This window comes from Anolis sagrei, chromosome 3 (genome assembly GCF_037176765.1).
Source record: "Anolis sagrei isolate rAnoSag1 chromosome 3, rAnoSag1.mat, whole genome shotgun sequence".
Lineage (NCBI taxonomy): Eukaryota > Metazoa > Chordata > Lepidosauria > Squamata > Dactyloidae > Anolis > Anolis sagrei.
The window spans coordinates 30,490,104-30,511,941 of NC_090023.1; the positions used below are offsets into that span (position 1 = coordinate 30,490,104).

The window sequence follows — 21,838 nt, forward strand, 5'->3', positions numbered from 1 at the left end:
CATTGTACATATGTTGTTCTGAACTATGAAGAGTAAACTACTTGTTATTTACTAATCACCTGTGTGGCATATTTTCTTTGTCTGACAAGGCAATGTGTGGACTGATCAAACATGAACTACATGTGGTTTATTTTACATTACACCACAAGGACAGCACAGTTGCTTTCAGAAGACAGCAGATTACTTTGCCACCTCAAAACTAGAACTCTAGCCATCTCATATAAAAAAATACAGAAACAAGGCGCATTTCTTCTAGCCACCCAATTATAAAATGTTACTGCCTTCTTCAAACCAACATTGCTACATGTTAAAAACAAATGCTGTTACTCCTCTCATTAACCCCCAAAATAACTCACCATGGGAAAGAGCTATAATTAACAAATCATTTGCAAGCTCTACTCAATACTATACTGTGGTTAATTAAGAATAGAAGCAAAAGCATTCCCAGCTCCTCCTTGCAGCCATGCAGGAAGATAAGGGCAAATGAGCGTCCAAGCTCATAACAATAAGCCATTGTTTATTGTTACATCTAAATGCAACCATTGTTTATTGTTATATCTAAAAGCAACTCTTGTCACTTCTACCATTTATGTGCAGAAGCTGTTCTCTTGTTAATGGGGAGGAACCGTGGTTTGAGGAGCACAGGATATGGATGACTTCCTTGGATTAATTTATCATATGTTTGACATATGCAGACAAAAGTTACTTGAAATGGATGACTGCCTTTTCTAAATGGCTGAAATGGTCCAGGTAATTGAACTCCCACTCCTTGCATATTATATACAAATATATGTTACATACCTTGTAACCCAAGCATTGGCTGTCTGATATGTAATGAGGTGCATCTTCTAGAAGCTGTGACAACTTGGAAAGTAAAAATTCCAGTAATCACTTTATTACCAGCTAAGAAAATCTATGAAGCAAAATTATCACAACAAACTGAAGTAATTCTACAAATAAGACAGTACTGTTTCTTCCATTGCAAAAGGCAATGCTGTCTCCCATCACCTTTGCTACAACCCAATGGCTTCCAAAGGCAACAGTATCAGAATACAGTTAATCCTCCACATTTGAGGATTTAACTTTTATTGATTTTTTCATGTCTTTTATTAATATGGTCCATTCTGGGAATCTCTAGGTCCTCCAATACCACTCTGTAATTGACTGGCAGCCACTGACCGCTTTGAGTCCTCCTCAGGGTGAGAAAAGCAGTATACAAATACTGTAAATAATAATAAGAGTTGTGCTGGATGACCTAGAGATTCTGAGCAAGGCGTTCTGAAAGATAAAAGAAAAAAAATGTGGTATACATGCTTGTCTCTGTTAACAAAGCTTTGATCAAAGAGGCTTACTTTTACAAAGTTTATGCCAGCCCAGTCTCTAACGTTTTGTTGCAATCTAGGCTAGGAAAACACCTCTGTCCTTCACCACCACACTCCAGGTCAAGTTAAATCAGCAAAGCAGTTTATTGAAGATTATATAAAAAGCAGTTCAGCAAAAGTAGTAAAACTTCTAAGTCCAAAAGCAAAATTAGTCCACAAGGTTCAAGGCACAAGGGTATTCAAGAATCCCCAAATAGCAGAACATCCAGTATAGGAATACTAATGAAACCAGAAAATACAAGAAGCATTGAATCTAATACAAGAATACAGGAAAAATGCTTCAAACTTGGAATCAAGATACATAAAGAAGAGCATGGAACTATAATTCCCTTGACAAGAGCTGTTACCTCAAATATCAATGTTGACCAAACTGCTAGCCAAAACTCCCAACCTTCCTAATATACCCAAAAAATCATGTCTTTTCACATGAGATTCAGATATGGGCCTCTTTTCTAATAAGCACTGTGACCTTTGTATTCTTTGTTGATCAGCCCAAAGTCTACTAAAATTAGGTCTCCTATCAACAAACTCATTACCATTATCTTGAAGCTCGTTATTCTTGGTACCTGGAGTTTCAGCCTCTGAACTCATTTTCTGAGAGACTGGCTCTGCTACATCCTCTGGCATCTGGCCTTGACTAACTGGAGATACAGACTGCTCAGTTTTAGGACTTAAAATCTCAAGGCCAGAATCCCCATTCTCATACCCAGAATCCCAATTAGCATTAATAGCAGACACCACCATTGGCTGAACTACAACACTTTTCTACTCATTATCTATTTTGCTCGAAATATTTTAGCAGCATAAACCCTGGAAGAATTTTGAGGGCTGGAGAAACAAAAACTTTCTTTTCAGTGCTGGAGTTTTGCAGTGTGTCTACACTAAACAGTGCAATAAACAAAACTTGAATTGAGTGATAATGGGGGTATACTCTAGCTGACCCAATTGTAGTTGCCTACCATAGCAGGATAAACAGCAGGTGCCTCCTGGATGCTCTACTGAGCTGTGTCATCAGCAAAACAGAGAAAGAATGGGAGAACAGATAAGTCTGCCTCATCAGCTCCCTCCAATATGTTAAAAATATAAATCTGTAAATGTGGTTACCAAAATGGAAATCATCAGAAAAGTGGAAGTTGATGAAAGTGTGGGAAAATACAGTATATCTTTGGATTCATTCAGGAAGTAGCTTTATTGGTCAATAGATAGTTTAAAATCTTTTCTTTACATGCAAGGCTTGTTTGTTCTTGTTGTGGGTTTTTTTTTTCATTTTACATATGCATATTATTGGCGTTGTATAAAAAGTTGGCTGAAACATATTTAACTGCTCTACTTCTTTGTAGTGTAGGCACTTTTCTCTGTTCTTTCCACATGATCTCTGGGACCAAATCCTGTCTTAAAGCAATGTCCAAGAACCCAGGTCCTTTGTTGACAGAGGCTGGATCTATACAGTTCTATATCCCAGATTGTCTCCTTTGAATGGGATTATATGAGACTATACCGCCAGATAATCTGGGATAAGATCCCATCCTAAAGATCTGGGATAGATCCATCCTAAAATATATATGCAAAGAAAACTGTTACATGGCAAGTGTAAACATCTTTTCAGGGTAACGGTAAAGGCTTCCCCTGACATTAAGTCTAGTCATGTCCAACTCTGGAGGTGATGCCCATCTTCATTACTAAGATGGAGAGCTGACATTGTCCATAGACACCTCCAAGGTCATATGGCTAGCATGACTGCAAGGAAATCCATTACCTTCCCACAGAAGCAGTACCTATCGATCTACTTACATTTGAATGTGTTCACACTGCTAGGTTGACAGAAGCTGGGGATAACAGCAGTAGCTCATCCTGCTCTCTGGATTTAAACAGCCAACCTTCCAGTCAGCAAGTTCAGCAGCTCAGTGGTATAACCCACTGCACCACCAGAGGGGCTTCTTTTCAGGATAAGTCAGTTGAATTTCCACAGTCTACAGAGGACAACATTGTATTCAAGTTCTTGTTATTATTCTCACCAAAAAGTGTTGGCCCTGGTCAAAGTGCTAGCTGTCATTGTACAATGTATTGAAACTTCATCATCTACCAGTATTAGGATAGCTTTGTATGGTACAAATGTTGTCAGAGAACTACAGAGCCTACTAAACAGACTGGATAAGGCTCAGATGACCAAAGACCTCAGGTTTTTGTGCTGCCGCCATCATTTTTCTCTTTTTTTTCCCCAGTTAATGGAAAACAGTGCTTGGAATGTGTTTTTATTTCTGAGGTGTAGATGTATTTCAAGAGCTAAACAAACCTGTAGTCAGCTATTTTAAAAAATTTGATTAATTCCTTTAGACACTTGCAACAATCTGCATTATTAGCATATTTCATCTCAGTGGTGATTAAATTGCGTAATTGATGCTTGGGCTTTGCCATGCCAGAAAAAAAACTAGAATGCTCTGGAGTGTAGGTTTTAAAAAACATTGGAGACTAAATATTTACTTTGCATTTTATGAGGTGCACTTGTACAACTGCAGAGAATGGAGGAAGGAATTTTCTTCTCTCCTGTTTTGTCTAAGATTATTCTGGCATATGTGAGGTACATTCTGGAGGCTCAGTGATATCTGCACCACATTTAGTAGCCCTGTTGTCCCACCTCCAACACGTGGCCTCTTTCATGGCAATAGAGAAAAATCTAGTGGTAGATTCTGTTGCCTTACTGACCCACATCTGCCTGAGAATGCTGTTGGGTAATACTTGGCCAAAATCTCATAGTTCCTCCTTTCCAGAACTCAGAAAGGATACTTTTTGAGCTGCAGCTCCCAGTATAATCACAGATTATTTTCAACCTCTGATCTTGTTTCACATATAGACTTGTAGTCTTCTTAGTCCTCAGCAAGTTAGGTTCTGTTTCAATCCATTTTTTTTCTCAAAGCGTGACACAATTGCATTCTGTCTCCTCGTGAATTTTTCCCACAGAAAATAGAATAGAAGGTGTGAATTCATAAGATAGCATGCAAAGCAAAGAAATCTACCAAGCTGTAAAAAAGCAAAAGAGTCATTTCTTACATAATCTTGAGGGGGAAGTGATTTGTTTTGTTTTCCATTGTAACATTAGTCTTTTTTTACCCTCCCAATCTCAGTATCTTTAAGAAAATCAGTCTCGTAATGTGACAGGTTGCCCCTGCATTCTGGTAGACTACTTTGGACTTGTAAGATGAGTGTAATGATGCTATTTGGTTACCAGAAAATCAAGGCAATACAAGTGCCTTCCCATCAGCGCTAGCTCTGAATTCAGTTTAGAATACAGACTTGCCCAAGACACCTTGCAGCATTTGCTGATAGACAAGGGGGCATCTTTCCCTCCAGCTATTATTTTGTCAGTCAGCTCACCTTTCTCCCAATATGAGACCTAAAGAAGCTTATAATATAAGTCAAAATGAAAATGTGGTACTGAAGTTTAAAATGCATTAAACAATAAATCCAATTAAAACACTTACTTTGAAACATTAATTGAAAACAGTTACAACACTATTACAAATGAGAAAAAAAGAACACAGCCATTGCACATCCTTCAACCCTGGCAAGTTAAAGAAGGAAGGTCTGTTCAAAGGCCCTTCCACACAGCCATATAACCCAGAATATCAAGGCAGAAAATTCCACAATGTCTGCTTTGAACTGGGTTATCTGAGTCCACACTGCCATATATTCCAGTTCAAAGCAGATAATGTGGGATTTTATTCAGCTGTATGGAAAGGGCCTAAGAGGTTCTCTGCCTGCTGGCAAAGCAGAATGTGGGCCCTTCCGCACAGCCCTATATCACTGAATATCAAGGCAGAAAATCCCACAATATCTGCTTTGAACTGGGTTATCTGAGTCCACACTCAGATAATGTGGGATTTTCTGCCTTGATATTCTAGGATATAAGGCTGTGTGGAAGGGTCCTGAGTGTGACAGAAGTAAATGAGAATGAAGCTTTACTTGATGGTGAAACATCTTCCACCGCACTAGTATAGAGCACAGCTTTGTAAACTGTGGGTCCTGACCCCAAATGGGTTCTCCTAGATGAGTGCTGAAGTCACAAAAACATCAACAGCAAAAGTTTTCTGAATGCCCCCAATTTACACAATTTTTCTAGCAACAACATGCCCTGTTTACAATGGCATCTGCAGAAAATGCATCAGCTATACTTCATAAAAAGGAAAACCAGGTTCTTTAGCAAGCTTTACAAATGCTTAATTTTTTTTCTCAGTAAATTTTATACCTATTTTATATACCTATATAACTGGGGTCATGTAAAAATGCCCTGGGGGGAAAGAGGTCACAAGTGGAAACGTTTAAGAAACCCTGGCTTGAACTACTAATGTTTTTATCACACAAGATGCCTCTTACTTTTTCTAAGGTGATAATAAAAAATAGAGAGATATAAAATCAGAAGAGAGACAAAAAAAATCCATAACAAAATAAAAACCTGACAAAGGACTGCGGATACAGAAAATATGAGTTCTAGGTGTGAACAGTTTTTGTTCACTCCTTTTATGGAATCATAGAAATTTGGGGAGGAAGTAAAATTTCATTGCAAAGACAGGATTCATTTAGAGCCCCAAAACCCTAATTCTGCTTCCTCATCCCCTCTCCCCTATTTATTTTTTATTTATTTGTTTAAAACATTTATATTCCACCCTTCTCACCCCGAAGGAGACTCAGGGCGGAGCACAGCATATACACGGCAAACATTCAATGCTGGGACACAAATTCTTATATACATACATAAACATTAAAAACATTTATCAATATATTAAAATACACCATTTAAAACCATCCTAGTCATCCACGTCAAATCTAATTGGCCTGGTAATCTTTCCTATTGCTGCTATTTTATTGCCCTAAGTTATACCTTTGATGCAGTACTTCATTTTGTTTGTCCTAACCTACCTGCTGTTAGGAATTGTGGGAGTTGAAGTCCAAAACACCTGAAGGGCTGAAGTTTGCCCATACCTGCTGTGTCTGCTGCAGGCTCAATTAAAGTTTTGTATCATAATGATCAGATTTTAATCAGAGCACCATTCATTTTCTGATTTGTGAGCAAAAGTTCAGATGTTGTTGGATTACTACTCCCAGCATTGCTCACCATTGACAATGCTGGCTAGGGCTGCTGAAAGTTGTAGTCCAACAGTATCTGGAGGGCTACACTTTGCCCACACTTTTTTGCACCATGTGTTGTATCAATGCCGAGTTATACTATTTCAAGCAGATCAGATCAATAGGACTTAAGTCATTTATGATCAATAGAGAACTGCAGAGCTGCTGAACTTGCTGATCAAAAGCTAGGTGATTCGAATCTGAGGAGCGGGGTGAGCTCCCGCTGTTAGACCCAGCTTCTGCCAACCTAGCGGTTTGAAAACATGCAAATGTGAGTAGATTAATAGGTACTGCTTCAACGGGAAGGTAACAAATCTCCATGCAGTCATGCAGGCCACATGACCTAGGAGGCATTTACGAACAACGCTGGCTCTTTGGCTTAGAAGTGGAGATGAACCCCCCCCCCCCCCAAGAGTCATACACAACTAAACTAAATGTCAAGGGGAAACTTTTACCTTTACTTGACTTAGAGGTCTCATTAATTTTAGTGTGTCTGTTGAGTGTGGTGACAATCCCTTGTATATTACATTTCAAATGAGCTGTTGGGAGACAGCACAAAGTGTATCAATATTTTTGAAAAAATGAATTGTTTTTACTATTAAAATTACCTTTAGGTTAAGCAACAAAATGACTAACTGAATTGGATACTAAAATAGAATATTAGTCACGTACATCCAAAATCTTTTTTTTAAATGCCTAAAATAACCTATAGAATTTTTCTGCATTCATCCATTCATTCTCTCTGAAGCATGCACACATACACACACACTCCTTGGTTTCTCTTTTTAGCACTCTCAGTTTGGAAGCTTGTACATCCATTCTTTTCAGAAATCTATGTCAAAAATCATTCCTTTTACTTTCCCCAAAAGTTTCACAACTGTAGGCCTGCAGTGGATTACTACTAGAAACCCAAGGAAAGGGTCACTTCTTAACACCTAGGACTCTTGTACAACACACACAAGATTAATTGAGTTTATCCCTATCAAAGAGACTTTTATGACAATGTTTTATAGCTTTGTACAGTTTTTTATATTTTATGCCAAATGTTTTTAACAGCTGCATGGCCTGGCCTCACGAGAAGCCCCTTGCCTGGCTCACACAGCGCGAGGCCAGGCCACGCAGTGGTGCCTCCCTCACCTGGCTTTTGCCACTTACCAGGCCCTGACGGGCGGAGCAAGCCAGGCGAGGGGCTTCCCATGATGCCAGGCCGCATGGTGGTACCTCCCTCACCTGGCTTTTGCCTCTTGTCAGGCCCTGACGGGTGGTGCGAACCAGGCAAGGGGTTTCCCATGAGAGGGCCAATGGACATGGCACCACAACCCCTCCAAAATGGCTAGGTGACCCCTCTGGGGGTCGCAACCCCCAGGTTGAGAACCACTGCCTTAACTCAGTGTTGGCACCACAAAAAATTGGCAACTGCAAGAGGTTTCTGAATATCACTCATCTACACAAATCTGTTAGCAACAACACGCAGAGTTTACAGTGGACTCTGCAGAAAATGCTTCAGCTAAACTCTTCAAAAAAGCAAATTCTGTCTGTTTATCAGGATTTGCAAATGCTGATTTATTTTAAAGAAATGTTTGATTTCTATGCCTATATTACATATCTATATACACCTGATTTAAAAAAAAGATTCTTGGGTGGAATGGGGTCACAAGTGGAAAAAGTTTAAGAAATCCTGCTCTAAATGATCTCTGGTATCAAAAGCAATGTGCGTCTCAATATCAATTACTGAAAAAGATGGAGTGGAAAAGAGCCACTGCACTCATGCCCTGATGTCTGGCCTTTTTGGGAACAGAATATTAGACTAGACAGACATTGCAATGTCATCTTAGGATCATAGCTGCCAAATCAGCCTAATAAGTTCAAGAAGTTTATGATAAAAATACTTATTGTGTCCTTGTACATTCATAAAAATATTTTACACACGTGCATGCTTAAACGTACAATTTGTCACCTATCTCCAACAATTTACATACAGATTCTATTCACTGCCTTAAAATTACATTGTACAAAAATGAATTGATTAGTTTTACAACCAGTATTCATTGGATTGCTACGCCCCCCACTTTTCTCTTTTGACTACAGCATGGGCATTTTGTGTAATTGCTTTATCCATTTTGTTGTTCCCAAGACACATTCGAACATGATATGGCTTTATCTCCAAGTGCCTTGTGCCAATAAACCTCTTAAATGTATAATAAAAATAGCTAAGATGGCTTTTTTGTTTTTGACTTGGAAGAAATCGAAAGATCTATCTTCTTTTGTAGATTCAGGAATTTAGATTCGTAGCAGCACTCATCATTGGCTATGCTGACTCAGGATTGTGGGAGTTGTAAATCTTACAATATCTACAGTAGGTCCTAATCCTATAACTTCCCTCTGTTGTAGAGAGTCACACTGAATGATATGTCAAATGCACAGCACCATTGGCACTAATGGAGGATGCATGAGCAATCTTCAATGGGCATTTCCCCAAAATTACTTATCAAGACATATGGAAACACTTTGCTGTATAAACAAATGCACAACTTTCAAAATCCTTAAAATATTAACAGAACTGAGAGGTGATATTGTTGTTTCTACAAGACATCTTCTGGACAAAGTTAAACAAGTCAATGTTCTATTTATTTTGGTGGGATAGAATTATGCACCTAATTATATCCCGCAACTGGTAGTGCAGCTCTATTGATTTCAACTCAGGATTGCAATGGTAGAATATGCAATGGTAGGATGAAGCTTCAAGTGGTCCAACAGGCGGCAGCTAGATTGGTCACCAGAGCAGCATATGGGAAGCATACAACCCTCCTGTGACATAAGAGGCTATGCTGATGGCAGCGGTGCTACTGGTAGGGTATCCCTTACTAGACAGGTTTTTCCTCAGGAGCCAGATTAAATGCGTCTGATATCCACTGGGCAGTAGTGGGTGTGACCATGGCAGAAGATAGTTATAGATCATGGCAGTGGCACAATAGCTAACATTTGTCAGTCCTATGCAAAAAGAGGCATGGTAAACCTGTTTTGAACATGTTTTACCATGAGAACCTTATAATAAGACAATCCGAAATGGAACAATCGATAGTAGCAGAAGATGAAGCTCTTAGGTTGAATGGCACTCAACAAGCTACTGGAGCATGTGTTATGCTGGGGTTAAGCATACAACTGGGCTTCAGCTGAAAGAACTTCAGTTGTTGATGTGCTCAAAACTGAAAGTACAAAGTTCCACAGCATATAGGAACATGGATTATGAGAAACATGAATGTGGGGAAGCTAGATACAGTAAAAGCCAGACTTGGAGGTCCATGGTGGTCCATACTCTTTTTACATCCCCAAATAGATTACTGCAACACACTCTACATGGGGTTGCCTTTGAAGACTATTTGGAAGCTTCAAGTGGTCCAACAGGTGGCAGCTAGATTGGTCACCAGAGCAGCATATGGGGAGCATACAACCCTCCTGTTGCGTCAGCTCCACTGGCCGCCTGTCTGCTATCAAGCACAATTCAAAGTACTGGCTTTAGCCTATAAAGTTCAAAACAGTTCTGGCCTAGCTTACCTGTCCAAATGTATCTCCCTCTATGAACCATCTCGAAGATTAAGATTGTCTGAGGAGATCCTGCTCTTGGTTCAACCTCATTTGCAGATGCAGTTGGTAGGGATGAGAGACAGGGCCTTCTCAGTGGTGGCCACACAGCTATGGAACTTCCTCCCCAGTGAAATCAGGTCAGCCCCCTCCCTCCTGACCTTCAGAAAGAAATTGAAGACATGGCTCAGGGACCAAGCCTTTGGGTAGAAGTTTAGTGCAATAAGAGGAGATGGAATATGTGCAATCATAGTTGGACTATTATTTCAAATTACATGGTTTTAATAATTGGTTTGAATGTTTATATTGCTTTTTAAATTTTTAATGTATATGTTTATTTTTATTATTTGTTTGTTTGATAAGGCATCGAATTGTTGCCTGTAGTGAGGCTGCTCTGAGTCCCCTTCAGGGTGAGAAGGGTGGTGTACAAATACAGTAAATAAATAAAGATAAATAAACAACAAATGTAATACATTTAACATTGACAATACATTGAGTGAGAGAGCTAAAGTGGACATGAATGGGGACATTACGATCCAGATAATGTCTCATTCCAAGCAATTATACAGTGTTTTAGTCAGGAAATGAACAATCTAAGAAGAAAGAAGGAAAGATGTAGCAAGTAGGTATCATATTCCAAATATATGTTGGATAATGGAGTGCACCAAAAAAGATTTCAAAAGAAAATCAGCCTGTGCTTCAGAGATCACAGCAAAGCCTCTGACTATGTACATCATGAAAAAACTATGGTTTATCACAACATCTGATTGTCCTGGTGTGTAACCTCCTACTCAGTACAACACGTTACCATCAAGACAGAACCCAGAGAAACGGAGTGGGCCGCAGATGATAAAAATCTAGTCCACGAGCCTCCATCCTATTTACTTTATTTTATTTCCACTCCTTTTACACCACCTGCCACTCCTTCCCTGTCACTGACCAGCCTTGACCCCTTGGATAGACCACATCAGCTCTAGATTATTAAATATGGTTTTCTGTGTGAGCAGATGGTGACTATTGGATTACATATGTACTGTGTCAGAAACTAGAGGTGATGTGGTCTATCCAATGCAATTTTCTAAATCAGCACCCAAAATAATCAAACCAAATCTAAAGTTGACCAAACACTGATTCGTAACCCTTTTGGTACTAATGTTGGAGAGTGGTCCCTGGTCAAAGTGGCCCCTGGTCAAGTGGTTCCTGGTAAAAAAAAAGAGATTGGGAACCACTGATCTATATGAATCTATGTAACATTGCAGATTTTATAATAATAAAAATAGGTACATAGGGGATCTTCAGAAATAAGGCTTCTGTAAATACTTATACCTTATTTCTGCTTTGTTTTTGTTTTTTCATTTATTTTATATTATTTTAATTCTATGGTTTGATTTAACTGTTTTTTTTTTAAATATATATATATAGCTGAACCCCTACATTGCATTAGTAAATACATAAAAGTGAAAAGCTGTATAAACATATAGTATATACTCAGGTATTAGTCTGTGCAAGCTATATGCAGGCCTCTGAACAAAGATATTTTTGTGTGAAAAAATGTGCATCTAATGTTTTTATTTTAAAAACAAAGCAAAATGAGACCAATCTGATCTATTTTTGACACAATTTCTTGAAATTGTGATACTCTCTTTCTCATCCAGAATGAGATTATTTGCAAGTATTCTTTATCACTCTCTATCGCAAAGGTTTGCAGAAATAAATCTAGTGAAACACACACAATCACACTATGGAAGATCAACCCAATGATTAGTGAATACTAAAATCATTGGTTGATATTTGGAGGGAGGGTCGAATTTTAAAAAAACAGTGGAAGGTGAATGGAGTCAACATTTTGTTGTTATTTCTACTTGCATTCTCCAACCCATCTCTCTTACTTTCATCCTCCACTCCTCCCACACAGCCACTGCTCTATTTTTCATGCAACAACCCACTACTTAGGCCATCTATGTCTCTGCCAAAGAACAATAGCCCTGCTTTAGATCTTTTCTTGCAGAATAATACAAAATAAATCATTTCCAGGCACTGTATCAAATCGTTGCTGATCTCTTCACATTGATGCTATCACAAATCCCAAAGTATAACAATCCTGCTGACCAAAGTATTGGTTTTTATTTGAGTCATTAATGTCCTCAACCAACACACTGCCTCAAACAGATTTTTGAAAAACTTGTCATCCCAAAGTAAAACTGTATTCTTCCCTTCACCCCAACACCCCAAACTGTAAATCAAAGTCATAGAAGAGAAAGTAATGGCTTCATTTATAGGTGTTTCAAAGCTCATTTCATTAACTGACTTCAGTTAGAATTAATTTACAATATTTGAGGCCTCTTTCTATATGGTAAATAAGCCACAAAGATCTTACCTATATTAGTTTTATTCTTGTAAGCATGATACACCAGTAGCAGAATTCAAAATGATCTTAACAGATTAGGAAGATGGGCCAAAACTAATAAAATGAAGTTCAGCAGTGACAAACTCAAGATACTCCACTCAGGCAGAAAAAATGAAAAGCAAAGATACAGAATTTGGGGGGGGGGCATGGCTTGAGAGCAGTACGTCTGAAAAAGATCTTGGGGTCCTCGTGGACAACAAGTTAAACATGAGCCAAAAATTCCATGTGGCGGCAAAAAATCCAATGGGATTTTGGCCTGCAGCAATAGAAGTGTAGTGTTTAGATCCAGGGAAGTCATGCTACCCCTCTATTCCGCCTTGGTCAGATCACACTGGGAATAACACTGTGTCCAATTCTGGGCACTGTAATTTAAGGGAGATGTTCACAAGCTGGAATGTGTCCAGAGGAAGGCAACTAAAATTATCAAGGGTCTGGAGAACAAGTCCTATGAGGAGAGGCTTAAAGAGCTCAGCATGTTTAGCCTGCAGAAGAGAAGGCTGAGAGGGGACATGATGGCCATGTATAAATATGTGAGAGGAAGTCATAGGAAGAAGGGAGCAAGCTTGTTTTCTGCTGCCCTGGAGACTAGGATGTGGATAAATGGCTTCAAACTACAGGAAAGGAGATTCCATCTGAACATTAGAAAGAACTTCCTGAGTGTGAGAGCTGTTCAGCACTGGAAAAGGAAAGGGCCTGGGGCTGTTAGGAATGGTGGGAGTTGATGTCCAAAAACCTTCCTAACTGTGCAAGCTGTGGAACTCTTTGCCCCAGAGTGTAGTGGAGGCTCCTTCTTTCGAGGCTTTTAAGCAGAGGCTGGATGGCCATCTGTTAGGGGTGCTTTGAATGTGATTTTCCTGCTTCTTGGCAGGGAGTTGGACTGGATGGCCCATGAGGTCTCTTCCAACTCTATGGTTCTATGTTTCATAATGAAAATGTGTTTTTACAGAACAGCAGAAAATTCCTTCATGATATAGATCCGAAGCTCAACCATTGATATCTAAAGTTTTGAAAGCACAAAACCCCTTGTGATGGGAGATTCATTGGTGGCAGCCTAGTTTTATATCAGTGCATAGTAATCTACTCCAAGTTTTAGTCTGAATTTTAAAGGAATCCTAAGGTTTGTCTATGCTGCCCACAAGTTATGACCACAAGTCACTTCTGGATGTCGAGTGACTTCTCAACGGTGATGCAGAGTAAAGCTTGTTAACCCAGTCTTACCCTGCATTACATGAGGTTGGGGAACTGTGGAGCAGTCTTGTACTTCAGGGTTAGGATAGATAGTTGGACTGGCTTTAATTCCAACCAGCCCATGGTCCATTTAGGTTGGTACTGCCATATTCTCTTCCATACACTCCATGGCACAGGGAAAGGGGACAGATGGGACCCATGTCAACCCCACCCCACTGTCACCTCAGGAGTTGGCCACAGAGCTCTGGAGAGCTTCTAGTCATTGCTGGATGCCTTTGCTAATATCAGGAAAGGCAGCTGTGTAACTATAGAAAAGCAAGCAATGATGCTCAGGTAGCAGCAACAGGAAACAGCAAAGGTAAGGTAAACATCCAGTGGAGCCAAACCAGTTTCAGCCTCTCTGATGGGCTGGATTCCATACTGCTGTGTGATGGAGACAGGCAATGTAAGGCCCTTCCACACACCCATATAACCCAGAATATCGAGGCAGAAAATCCACAATATCTGGTTTGAACTGGGTCATCTGAGTCCACACTGCCATATAATCCAGTTCAAAGCAGAGAATGTGGGGTTTTATACAGCTGTGTGGAAGGGGCCGCAGCTACCCCAGAGCTGTTCCAGATTAAAAGGCATGTGTAGATGTACTCCTGGTCTCAAAAGAAGTTCAGCACTTTGGATAGCTCTACATAAGCTTTTATTTAAAGCCAAAGAAAATCCATTGACCCACTAACATTGAAGCCACTGGCTATAACTGGAAAGACACTGCCTGAGACTTCTGGCTAGATAGAAAAGTGCAGGACAGCTTCTGCAGCAAATCCTGAAAAGGTTACTCTTTGGTTTCTAAATCCTCCACAACATGACGAGTTGCCATATGGTTGAGGCCTTGGAGCCTCCACTTCTCCAAAGTGTAACTCTTCCAAAGTGCAACTGTTCTGAGGACCTTCAAGGCCTTTTTGGCTCTGAGATTTACAAGCCTCCAATTTTATTTTCAAACCATTTTATGTAAAAAAATGTTTAGACTATGCTTTAAAGCATGATCAGAGAAGCCTTTCTCTCACCACCATGGAAAATAAATCTGGGGTTGTACAAGCAAAACTTTGAACCATTGGGCATCTTTCTGGAAATTAGACTCTTGGGCACATGGAAAATAAATCCCATACATCTGGGATGGTAGAAGCAAAGCTTTCAACCACTTTGCACTTGGGTATCTTTCTAGAAATCAAACTCTTGAGCACATGTTTAGATTCAAACTTTGGATACATGGGTTCTAAAGCAGAACTGGCTCTGCTATTAAACAAAGTGAGCCAGCTGCCCCAGTCACTCTGCATGATACAGATAAGTTCAGTCTGCAGAAGCAATTCTTCATGGTTAGATGGCACAAAAGGGGGTGGGGGCAAAGCAAGCACAAATAACCCCATGGGACACTGTACATTACAACAAAGAACACGGTTCTTTGGATTTAGAGACTCCATATCTTGAGCTCTAGAGGAATAGGAGGCGTAGTAGTGTGCATTACATTTGCTCTGTCTGCTCATCTAAAAGAACATGCTCTTTTAAAGCGAGAGCTGTATATGTATGATGGCACAATGCATTGTGATTTATGTCAGTTTGCCATTTGCTGCTCTGCCTCAGGCATAAAAATACCTTGGTTTAACCCTTGCTAGCAAAGAGAGGTGGTCAAAATCTTTCAAAGCAGCTTCTTCACAGAGCAACAAGAGGGAGTGAGTCAGGGAAGATTCACTCACTGTTGTAGGAACTTTTACATGCACATAATGTTGTGTGCCGAAGTGACCTTTAACATCCACTGTGACTCTTAATTCCTCTCCTGCTGCCTCTTGTTACAGGACCGGCCAACGGTGCCGTTTGTTATTAGCTCTCATAATGGTCTTGCTGAGAGAGCCACTGTTTACTAGTTAGAATCAAGCGTAACTGATCTCTCACTATTGTGCCCCACCTGTTACCAGCCCTGGCATGATTCTCCTGCAAATAAGAGTCTATTATCCATCACCTGCTGCTGACCTTCTCTTCTTTTCTCAATGGCTCTGATCAGAAGAAACAGCGCACCAAGTCCTAGGCTGCCACTGCTTGTTACTCAGTTCCTTGACTAGCTATTGTTGTTGCTCAGGAGGCAATACGTACCTCATCATGGGCCACAGCCAATAAGGAGCAAAACAAAAGGAGGAGGAAGAAAAAAAATATTCTCAGCAGCGACAGCATAACAGCCACAGAAACCGGTCTGGTGTTCAAGAATAAATTACAGCATCTTTCTTGAGATTTCTAAATATGCACTCAAGGGAGATCATTTTTCCTCCTTCGGCTTGGAATGTCAATATCTTAGGGGTCAGGAAGCAAAGGACAAACCTGCTCTCTGCAAAGAGACTCATCATTTCTGATTCAGGGGCAAAACAAGATAGAGAAAACAAGACTTGTTTGCAAGCTGCTTTGGGATGTGGAATTTGGGGGGTGGGTTACTCTGTGCCCCCAATGCTTCTCTTTATTCTGCCTTGGTTAGACCGCACCTGGAATATTGTGTCCAATTCTGAGCACCACAATTGAGGCAATATATTGTCAAGTTGGAATGTGTCCAGAGGAGGGAGACTAAAATGATCAAGTGTCTGGAGAACAAGCCCTATGAGGAGTGGCTTAAAGAACTGGGCATGTTTAGCCTTCCAAAGAGAAGGCTGAGAGAAAACATGATGAGGCCCACATTTAAATATGTGAGGGGAAGCCATAGGGAGTAGGGAGCAAGTTTGTTTTTTGCGGTCCTGGAGACTACGACATGGAACAATCGCTTCAAACAACAAGAAAGGAGATTCCATCTGAACATTAGGAAGAACTTTCTCACTGTGAGAGCTGTTCAGCAGTGGAACTCTCTGCTCCGGAGTGTGATGGAGGCTCCTTCTTTGGAAGAGTTTAAATAGAGGCTGGATGGCCATCTGTCGGGGGTGCTTTGAATGCAATTTTCCTGCTTCTTGGCAGAGGGTTGGACTGGATGGCCCCTGAGGTCCCTTCCAACTATATGATTCTATGATTCTTCAAAAAAGCTACCTAGTGATAAGAGACTGCTAGCCAAGGGCCAAGGCTGGACCTCGCATTTTGCACTTTTAGTAACCAGCCTTGATAAACCACCCCAAAAGCCACAAGGCACAGTACCTGAGCCCACTTGTGTTATTTTGGCACCTGAGATCAGCACTGTCATCACCCCAAGATGTACAAATATATCTCCCCTCCCTGTCACTCAGAGCGAGAATATGGGGGAGGAAGAGCAGCCATAGTGATAGGGATCCCAAATTAAACATAGCCCAAACTTCAGGAGCACTGCAGATGAGGCACTTGTGCCTTGCTCTGCCTACAGTAACAAGCAGCAACGTTGCTCCATCAAGTGATGATGAAGGAATACACTGTGCAACTAAGAAGGCATCGACACTGTATAATGAATGCACATTGACACCACTTTAACTGCAAAGCTACAGTGTAGATCAGGCATGGGCAAACTTTGGTAGACTGTATTGTTGAAGACTTTCATGGTCAGAATCACTAAGTTGCTGTGAGTTATCCAGGTTGTGTGGCCATGTTCCAGAAGCATTCTCTCCTGACATTTTGCCTGCATCTATGGCAGGAAGCCTCAGAGGTTGTGAGGGCTGTTGGAAACTAGGAAAATGGGGTTTGTATATCCTAGTTTCCAACAGATCTCACAACCTCTGAGGATGCCTGCCATAGATGCAGGAGAAACGTCAGGAGAGAATGCTTCAGTAGGCTGTTAGGAATTGTGAGAGTTGAAATCCAAAGCACCTGGAGGGGCGAAGTTTGCCCGTGCCTGATGTAAATAGAATCATAGAGAGTTGGAAGAAACCCCATGGGCCATCCAGTCCAACCCCCTACCAAGAAACAGTAAAATCACATTCAAAGCACCTCTGACAGATGACCATCTACCCTCTGCTTAAAAGCTTCCAAAGAAGGAGCCTCCATCACACTCCGGGGCAGAGAGTTCCACTGCTTTTGTGTGTGCGTGTGTCAGGAGCAACTTGAGAAACCGTGAGTCGTTTCTGGTGTGAGAGAACTGGCTGTCTGCAAGACGTTGCCCAGGGGATGCCCATATGTTTTGCTGTTTTACCATCCTTGTGGAAGGCTTCTCTCATGTCCCTGCACAGGGAGCTGGAGCTGGCAGAGGGTGCTCATCTACGCTGTTCCGGGATTCGAACCTCCAACCTATCGGTCTTCAGTCCTGCCAGCACATTATGCCACCAAGGGCTCTAGTTCCACTGCTGAACAGCTCTCACAGTCAGGAAGTTCTTCCCAATGTTCAGGTGGAATCTCCTTTATTTCCTGTAATTCGAAGCCATTGTTCCGTGTCCTAGTCTCCAGGACAGCAGAAAACAAGCTTGCTCCCTCCTCTCTATGGCTTCCCCTCACACATTTACACATGGCCCTCATCATGTCTCCTATCAGCCTTCTCTTCAGAACGCTAAACATGCCCAGCTCTTCAAGCTGCTCCTCATAGGGCTTGTTTTCCAGACCCTTGATCATTTTAGTCACCCTCCTCTGGACATGTTCCAATTTGCCAACATCTCCCTTCAATTGCGGTGCCCAGAAAGCAGAATAGAGGGGAAGCATGACTTCCCTGGATCCAGACACTAGACTCCTATTGATGCAGGCCAAAATCCCATTGGCTCAACATCTCCCTGGAATTGCACTGCCCAGAATCGGACACAGTATTCAGGTGTGGTCTGACCAAAGTAGAATAGAGGGGTAGCATGACTTCCCTGGATCCAGACACTAGACTCCTATTGATGCAGGGCAAAATCCCATTGGCTCAACATCTCCCTGGAATTCCAGTGCCCAGAATTGGACACAGTATTCAGGTGTGGTCTGACCAAAGCAGAATAGAGGGGTAGCATGACTTCCCTGAGGGAGCCCCAAGTGGCGCAGTGGGTTAAGCCGCTAAACTTGTTGACCAAAAGGTCTCAGGTTCGAATCCAAGGAGCGGCATGAGCTTCCGCTGTCAGCCCCAGCTTCTGCCAACCTAGCAGTTCGAAAACATGCAAAAGTGAGTAGATCAATAGGTACTGCTGTGGCGAGAAGGTAACAGCACTCCATGCAGTCATGCCGACCACATGACCTTGGAGGTGTCTATGGACAACGCTGGCTCTTCGGCTTAGAAATGGAGATGAGCACCACACCCCAGAGTCGGACACGACTGGACTTAATGTCAGAGCAGAACCTTTACCTTTACCTATGACTTCCCTGGATCTAGACACTAGACTCCTTTCGATGCAGGCCAAAATCCCATTGGCTTTTGAGAAAGTTGCTACTCTTCCATACTCTGATCAAGTCCGCGGTGCCAGGGATTCCCTTCCACCCTCCTCTGCCGGCTGCCCGAAGTGCCTGGGCCACCTTACCTGACCCGGTTGTCGGTGAACTTGCTCTGCTGGGGCTGGTTCAAGTAAATGGTGCGGGCTGCTGCCTCCTCCTGGTCCGCAGAGGACGTGGCCCCGGACATGGCATCGTCCGCCTTCTTGTAGCCCGAAGCGGAGCAAATGGGTCCTGCCCGCCGCAGAACGAGAGAGAAGCGAGGCCGGCGAGAGAGAAAGAGAAGACGGAGAGGAAGGAAGGAATCAGTTGGAGGGAGAAGAAAGGAAGGAGGAAAGGTGGGAGGGAGAGGAGGAGGAGGAGGTGCCCTCCAGCAGTCTCTCTCTCTCTCTCTCTCTCTCTCTCTCTCTCTCTCTCGGGAGCGTGACGCCCCCCCCCCTCCTCTTCACCCTGCCCAAAAGTCGGGGAGGCGGCGTTGAGATAGAGAGGCGGCAGAGCCAGCCAGCCAGCCTCCTGGTTGCTTTTTCCAGATCTGCCTCGCCCCTGCCTGGCTTGGCATCCACTCCTCCCTCCTCCTCCTCCTCCTCCTCCTCCTCCTCCTCCTCCTCCTCTGTGCCATCAGCCCTCGTGCAAAAACAAGGCAGGCACAAGGAGGAGAAGTGGCAGCAGCATCCAAGTTCAAGCTGCACCAGGCATGGGCACACTTGGGTCCTCCCCACAGGTGTTTTGGACTTCAACTCCCACCATTCCTAAGAACCTCAAACCCAGGCCCGTAGCCAGGATTTTGATTGGGGGGGGGCTGAGTTTGATTCAGGGGGTCTGAGTGAAAGAGGGTCTGAGTGAATGCATATGGGATATATTGAGCATGGTGATCAGATCATGATATGTGGGGTTGCCTTTGAAGACTGTTTGGAAACTCCAACTAGTCCAGCGGGAGGCAGCCAGACTGCTCACCGGAGCGTCATACAGGGAGCATACCACCCCCTGTTGTGTCAGCTCCACTGGCTGCCGATCCAGTTCCGAGCACAATTCAAAGTGCTGGTTTTGACCTACAAAACCCTATACGGCTCCGGCCCAGTGTATCTGTCCGAACGTATCTCCCTTTACGTCCCACCCCGGAGTCTAAGATCTTCTGGGGAGGCCCTGCTCTCAACCCCACCTCTATCACAAGTGAGGTTGACCGGGACGAGGAGCAGGACCTTCTCGGTGGTGGCCCCCCACCTGTGGATTTCGCCCCCCGGGGAAATTATATCAGCGACATCACTCCTTTTCTTCAGGAAAAAACTGAAAACATGGATTTGGGACCAGGCATTCGGACAATCGGGCAGATAAAGAAAGGACCTTGAGAATGGCCAAGAAATGACTAAATGTATGGAATTTGGAACTCTGAAAGACGAACGCTGGGCATGTGAATAGTTTTTATATGATGCGATGTATATTGATTGTTATGATTGTTTTAACTGCAATAATTGTTTTAACTATGGTTTTTGTACACTATAATTTTTGTATAGGCATCGAATTGTGCCTTTTGTAAGCCGCCCTGAGTCCCCCCTCGGGGGTTGAGAAGGGTGGGGCAAAAGTACCCGAAATAAATAAATGAATAAACATAACAGTTTAAATAATGTACCAGTAAGGCCTTTTCACAGACCACCATGAGAATTTCGGGGGGGGGGGGCTGAAGCCCCCAAAGCTTCCTAATGCCGCGACCCCTATTACCATTCCTCATGTTGTGATGACCCTCCAACCATAACATTATTTTCATTACTACTTTCATAACTGTAAATTTTCTACTGTTATAAATTGTAATGTAAATATCTGCTATGCATGATGTATTTTAATTCAGTGGACCAAATGTGGCACAAATACCTGATATGCCCACATTTGAATACAGGTGAGGTTTTTTTTGGGGGGGGGGGGACTCAGTTTGTCATTTGGGAGTTGTAGCTGCTTGGATTTATAGTTCACCTACAATCAAAGAGCATTCTGATCTCCACCAGTAATGGAATTGAACCAAACTTGGCACACAGAACTCCCATGACCAACAGAAAATACTGGTCGGCACTGACCTTGAGTTTGGGAGTTGCAGTTCACCTACATCCAGAGAGTCAAGCTAGGATGGATCTGGACCAAAATTGGCACGGATACTCAATATGCCCAAATGTGGACACTGGTGGAGTTTGGGGGAAAATAGACCTTGACATTTGGGAGTTGTAGTTTCTGGGATTTATAGTTCACCTCCAATTAAAGAGCATTCTGAACCGCATCAAAGATAGAATTGGGCCTAACTTCCCACATAACCAACAAAAAATACCGTGTTTTTCTGATGGTCTTTGACGAACCCTTTGACACTCCCTCGCGACCCCCCCCCCCAGGTCCCGACCCCCAGGTTGAGAAACACTGAGGTAGAATCTCCTTTCCTGTAGTTTGAAGTCATTGTTCCATCTCATAGAGGGGCGAAGTTTGCCCATGCCTGATGTAGGTAGAATCATAGAATCATAGAGTTGGAAGAAACCCCATGGGCCATCCAGTCCAACCTCCTGCCAAGAAGCAGGAAAATTGCATTCAAAGCACCCCTGACAGATGGCCATTCAACCTTTGTTTAAAAGCCTCCAAAAAACACTCCGGGGCAGAGAGTTTCACTGCTGAACAGCTCTCACAGTCAGGAATTATAGAATCATAGAGTTGGAAGAGACCTCGTGGGCCATCCAGTCCAACCCCCTGCCAAGAAGCAAAAAACTGCATTCAAAGCACCCCCAACAGATGGCCACCCAGCCTCTGCTTAAAAGCCTCGAAAGAAGGAGTCTCCACCACACTCTGGGGCAGAGAGTTCCACTGCTGAACAACTCTC

At 42.4% G+C, this 21,838-nt stretch overlaps 1 protein-coding gene across 3 annotated transcripts in view; it reads right to left on the bottom strand.

Annotated features, from left to right (window-relative positions):
- Positions 1-21,838, bottom strand: part of ATP8A2 (ATPase phospholipid transporting 8A2) — a 438,434-nt gene that overhangs the window by 363,446 nt on the left and 53,150 nt on the right. For all 3 annotated transcript variants that reach the window (XM_067466581.1, XM_067466582.1, XM_060770914.2), the window contains exon 2: positions 19,080-19,224. In XM_067466581.1, the coding sequence (XP_067322682.1) occupies positions 19,080-19,224 (145 nt within the window). The remainder of the gene's footprint in view (positions 1-19,079; positions 19,225-21,838) is intronic.